Here is a 6,253-nt window from a genome sequence, read left to right as displayed (position 1 = left end):
TTTTTTTTAATTTCGCATTGGCAAACTGGCGGTGACACACGCCTCCTCCTACTCACCACCCTCAGGTTCTTCCGTACTGCAGTGACATCATTAGCGGTCACGAACGAACAGTGCCAGCCACCGACAACAGAAAAGTCCATCGATTTTGCCTTTTTACGCACGATCTGTATAGAAACTCTTATCTACATGCGCAACGGTTAACAGAAATAAAAAGAGAGAAGGGGAATACCACAATCCAGACATCAAACGTCGACCTCTGAAGGTGACATGATCCACCAGATTATCAAACGCATCTGGCACTTTCTCATCGAAAACGGAAGGTAACGCCTAAACCGAAGAATACAAATATTTCGCCGTGTTCCCTGGATGTGCAAACAAAAAAAAATCTTTGCCCATCACTAAAAGTATTATACATAAAATATACCTAAGGGTCTGGGAAACTGCTGTAACGTTTACGAAAAAAAAATGGCTACATTAATTCGAAGCAAGATTTCCAACAAACTGTCCAACGCAGCTTCGACGGTTACTAATAAATCTCAGGCGAAGGTAAGTGGTCTCTTCGCCAGAATGGGCTTCCAGGCTGCCACTGATGAAGAAGCAATGGGATTTGCAGCCTGTGATGATCTGGACTATGACCACAGGCAAGGACTGCAGATGGACATTCTAAAAAATGAGGAAATGGGGGAAGAGGTCGGCGTTGATAACGTGGGAGATGAAAATATGGAAGGGGACAGTCATTATCAGAGAGATGGCACAGGTCCCCCACCCTCTGTGGCAAAAGATGGCGGTATCTGTAATGAATTTGGATCTCCAGATAAACCGAAAATCACTGCTTGGGAGGCAGGATGGAACGTCACTAATGCCATCCAGGTAAGATTTTTAAGGTCTTCCGATTTTAGGGTTTTCTTTTCGACGTTTGGAGTTTGTACTGAATATATGATCATTGGGGCTAAATGTGAAATAACAGGCTAGTCGGGAACATAAACGTTTAATTAATTGGATACACTCATGGATTGACAATGTCGTGTCAATGTGTGATCTTACTATAATTCGGAGAGTGAGGAAAATCAGGCTTTATTTACCATCTGTCATCTTAAATGCGCATGAATATTAAGTTAATGTGTTGTGCACTGGGTTTTCGGTTATATGCATAAAAAAAATCTTGCACATATGGATATAAATGCACGGTAGTTGAGCCAGGATCTGTACAGGTCATTTTATAAAGCATTGCTGGACATAATATAAATGCACGGTATTTGCGTCAGGATCTGTGTAGGTAATTTTACCAACTAGTGAGAATATCGGTATTTATTCGTTTAAAGTGTGCACAGACAAACTGCATATTTAATCCCCTCTAAACCAAACGTCCTCTGCGTCATTCAGTGTCTCTATGAGCTCTCTTAATGACGACGGAAATTGGTCAAGTGCAAACGCGCGCTCAGCTATAGACTGATAGTTCAGGTACGCGCGTTCACGTGAATCGTTTCAAGCAAAGCAAACGACCTCAGCCAAAAGTTGTTTATAATCATGACTAACCAATAACCCAGTGCGCAATATTATACAAACCATCAGATTTTTTTCTCAATACTTTAACTGCAATGACGTTTCACTATTTGTTTTTTCACAGGGAATGTTCGTACTTGGGTTACCATACGCCATTCTCCACGGTGGATATCTCGGACTTTTTCTTATCATTTTCGCTGCCGTTGTATGTTGTTACACAGGAAAAATCCTAATCTCTTGCCTCTATGAAGAAAACGAAGACGGACAGCTCGTGAGAGTGAGAGACTCGTATGTTGACATTGCCAATGCCTGCTGCGCGCCCAGATTTCCGGCACTAGGAGGTCACATCGTGAATGTAGCCCAAATAATTGAGCTCGTCATGACTTGCATTTTATACGTCGTAGTGAGCGGTAACCTAATGTACAACAGCTTTCCAACCCTTCCCGTCTCCCAGAGGTCATGGGCCATCATTGCCACCGCCGCGCTTCTGCCTTGCGCCTTTCTTAAAAACTTAAAAGCCGTCTCCAAGTTCAGCTTGCTTTGCACTCTCGCTCACTTCGTGATCAACATACTTGTGATAGCCTACTGCCTGTCTAGAGCACGAGACTGGGCCTGGGATAAGGTTAAATTCTACATCGACGTGAAGAAATTCCCTATCTCTATTGGTATCATCGTCTTCAGCTATACCTCACAGATCTTCTTGCCATCGTTGGAGGGTAACATGCAGAAACCTAGCGAGTTCCACTGCATGATGAACTGGACTCATATTGCCGCATGTATTCTTAAAGGCCTATTTGCTCTAGTGGCGTATCTGACGTGGGCAGATGAAACCAAAGAAGTTATCACAGACAATTTGCCGTCCGGTATCAGGGCCGTTGTCAACATTTTCCTGGTGGCTAAGGCCCTGCTGTCATATCCGTTGCCGTTTTTTGCTGCTGTTGAGGTACTAGAGAAGACTTTTTTTCAGGATGGACGACGCGCGTTTTTCCCAGATTGCTATGGGGGCGACGGACGCCTCAAATCCTGGGGTCTAACTCTGCGATGTGGCCTTGTGGTGTTCACGATGTTAATGGCAATATATGTGCCGCATTTCGCATTACTGATGGGGTTAACGGGCAGCCTGACGGGCGCCGGCTTGTGTTTTCTTCTCCCTAGTCTCTTTCACCTCAAGCTGCTTTGGAGGAAGTTGCTTTGGCACCAAGTCTTTTTCGATGTCGCTATATTTGTTATTGGAGGTATATGCAGTATTTCTGGTTTCATTCATTCAATGGAAGGTCTCATTGAAGCGTTCAAATACAACATACATGATTAGTTGCTAGAAACACGAACCAGACGTATGGTGATGTGTTAGAAGAGGCTCCCTACATCTAAACAACGAACGTTTCTTCAATGTAATGTCCTCAATTTATGTTCAAACGACATCAAGCAAAATAAAGAAACTAATAAACATGCTCACATACAAGCCTCAAAAATATACAAAATACACGCGCGCGTGTGTGAGAGAGCGAGATAATAATAAGGATGCATTTACACACACACACACACACACATATATATATATATATATATATATATATATATATATATATATATACACGTGTGTGTGGTGTGTGTAATATATATATATATATATATATATATATATATATATATATATATATATATATATATATATTCTCTGTAGGTCAGCCGTAACTGTACAGAATATATCGAAGAGAGAATTGTATAATTTCACAACGCTCAGTATTTCGAGCAAGAAATACGATTTATATGTCTACGTTTCTGATCCATAAACTGCTTGACATTTATGTATAGTAAATTATTATTATTATTATTATTATTATTATTATTATTATTATTATTATTATTATTATAGATTAATAGATTATATTAATATTATTGATCTATGGTAAAGATTCTGGACATGGTAATAATTATAATTAATAAATTAAGAAATGAAACTGATGATAAATAGGGCTGCGTACATACAGGACTACTATAGCTATGCATTCTAAAGGTATGAGGGATCATGCAGCATCAATATGAGAAATCGTATAAAATCAGCAATGTTCTTCCGCACCAGAAAAGGTACACGCTCGGATGTAACAGAACAATGATGCACAATATGTACACGACATAACTGCTAACATAGAAGCAGAAAGAAAGAAAGAAAGAAAGAAAGAAAGAAAGAAAGAAAGAAAGAAAGAAATGGTATAAAATTACTGGTGAGCGGTTAGAAAGCCGCTTACACAGTACCTAACATCAAATAGCCTATAATTTCATTATTGCTTTCCCTGTCAATCGGACCGTGTGGTATGTAGGCTAATACTGACCTTTTCAATGATATTGAAAATAATACGTGTAACAATCTGTATTATGAAAAATAGACTTGCGTGGGACATTTTTCATTTTGTTAAATCTGATGGTTGCTGTGAAAATGTAATACAACCGTATGTGTAATGTTATTGTGGTTCAAGAAGATGGAATGTACTTCACAAAGTCGTTATAATATATCGTGATAAATAAATAAAAAATAAACACGATAAAATATTGTACAACTGTGCTTGTCCTTCTGTAAAAGCGAGAAACCCAATATACAGCAATTATATTCCAATCAATAAAATAATAAGCAAAGTCTGTTGACATTATTTGTTGTAAATAGGGTTTTAAAGGATGCGAAGATTAATTTTATATTACATTTGTAGGCTTAAGAGCTTATTTTGTATGAATTCGTTCTGTGCGTTCTGCAACTGCTCCCAGTTCACGCTGTTGGAGCCTTCAGTGCGGTTCACTCATAGGTTCTATGTCGGAACTGTAATCGAGAGGGTCGAAAGAAATCCATGGGTGCCAGTAATGTTTCTGTGTGACAACTCTGAGCTTACACTGATGCATAAACACACGGATCTACAAACTGTATTATAAAATTTTATTATATAAATATGTATTTATTCCGGTTAGCAATCATGCGTCTTTTCCCCAAACTGCAGACTGCCTTAAATTGCATTTGATCAGCTTCGTCTCGTAGTGGGGAGGAATTATTAAATCCGGGCGCTATTTTCTCCCACACTTGAACGAGAGACAAGCCACATGGGCAAAAACTGTAAAGAACAAAGCGTGCAGAGAAAAAAAAAATTATATATATATATATATATATATATATATATATATATATATATATATATATATATATTTCATTATATTATAATATGTGAATATTATTATTAATATAGCAAGGGCGCTATAAAATTCCTAAGAGCGTACTCGGCTAGCATTACATATAGCTGGGTTAACTACCATAATTAAGTGAGGTTTCACAAGAAAAAGTCAGTCTTGTTATTGCACTATTGGCAAAAAAAAAGATGAAAAAGAAAAAAGAACACACTGAATGTGTGGTTTCATGAGTCAAATTCTGACTATGTTGACAGTAGCATTACGAATCGGTTTTCTTTGTTCAGGTTAAAAATAAATAAATAAATAAATAAATAAATCCCAGATGCCACCTAACCAAGATTTTTCATTGTAATACCAGAGCCAAAAGTTAATCCCATTCTGCTCCTCCAAAGTTTTTTTTAAGCTTTACATTTTCAGTTATTCCGAATTTTTTGTACCCCACTGACAGATAATGGAGGTCATAAACAGGCCAAATGGTGCACAATGAGCCTATGTTTTATTTAGAATGGGCCTTAATCACCAAAATAAGCAGTAAAATAAAACAATGGGGTGAAATTAAGCTTTATCATACTCCACCGCAAATTCTCACATAAGAGGCCTCCAAAAACAATTTATTAACATATAGACATTTATAGTGTAAACCTTTATAGCTTAACAGTTAATTTAAATACAGCATATATATATATATATATATATATATATATATATATATATATATATATATATATATATATATATGACATACAAATACAGATATAAAGACGTCAAAATACTTTTTAGAATCTTTGTTGTGTCCTGAAGCATGCACTCCAAGGATTGTGGGAAAACACAAACAAACAAACAAACAAACAAACAAACAAACAAACAAACAAACAAAACCTAAACAATTGAAGGCTAAAGCGACATCTAGTGGACATTGATGAACAAAAATTAATGCTAGATTATTATTATTATTGTTGTTGTTGTTGTTCAATAATATTATTTATTTATAATATAATGACGTGGCCACGCTGATGGCTTTTACCAGCCATCAAAGTTTCTAGGGAAGAAATTACAGTAGTGGTTTCCTGTTGCCTTCTACTGGATTATTACAGAGGTAATCTCCTTTCAACCATTCACACCTATGGGCAATTTAGAGTAGCCAGCTAACCAAACCACATGTTTTTGGACTGTCGGGGAAATTGGAGCACCCAGAGGAAACCAATACAGACACGGAGAGAACATGCAAACTCCACACAGAAAGGCCCCCCACTGGCCGCAAGGTTCAAACCCAGAACCTTCTTGCTGTGAGGCGACAGTGCTAACCACTACACCACCATGTCACCAATTAATATTAATAATGATTAAAAAATATTAAAAATATCCAATAAGGGCTAAGGGAACCCTACTGGAATCAGTGATATAGTTCCTGCTTTAAAAATATTTGCTGGGTGTTTCTTCCCAATGTTATTATTTAAACTACACAATTTTTCCCTTTTTCATCTATAATTTTGTGAGATTATTTCTTTTTGTATTTTTCACTTTTCTGCCATAGTTTCGTTTCCTCAAAAATGCTTTTTTTTTTTCATTTAACGACAGC

The 6,253-nt window shown here is 37.2% G+C and overlaps 1 protein-coding gene across 1 annotated transcript; it reads left to right on the top strand.

The window, feature by feature from the left end:
• The first annotated feature begins 465 nt into the window (after positions 1 to 465).
• slc32a1 (solute carrier family 32 member 1) lies at positions 466 to 2,815 on the top strand. The gene is made up of 2 exons (XM_060918185.1): positions 466 to 870; positions 1,628 to 2,815. The coding sequence occupies exons 1-2, from the start codon at positions 466 to 468 to the stop codon at positions 2,813 to 2,815; spliced, it is 1,593 nt and encodes a 530-aa protein (XP_060774168.1).
• The last annotated feature ends 3,438 nt before the right edge of the window (positions 2,816 to 6,253 follow it).

The sequence above is a fragment of the Neoarius graeffei genome, chromosome 4, assembly GCF_027579695.1.
Source record: "Neoarius graeffei isolate fNeoGra1 chromosome 4, fNeoGra1.pri, whole genome shotgun sequence".
NCBI lineage: Eukaryota > Metazoa > Chordata > Actinopteri > Siluriformes > Ariidae > Neoarius > Neoarius graeffei.
Note: the sequence above shows the minus strand (reverse complement) of the source record. Positions and strands in the feature narration are given on the sequence as shown.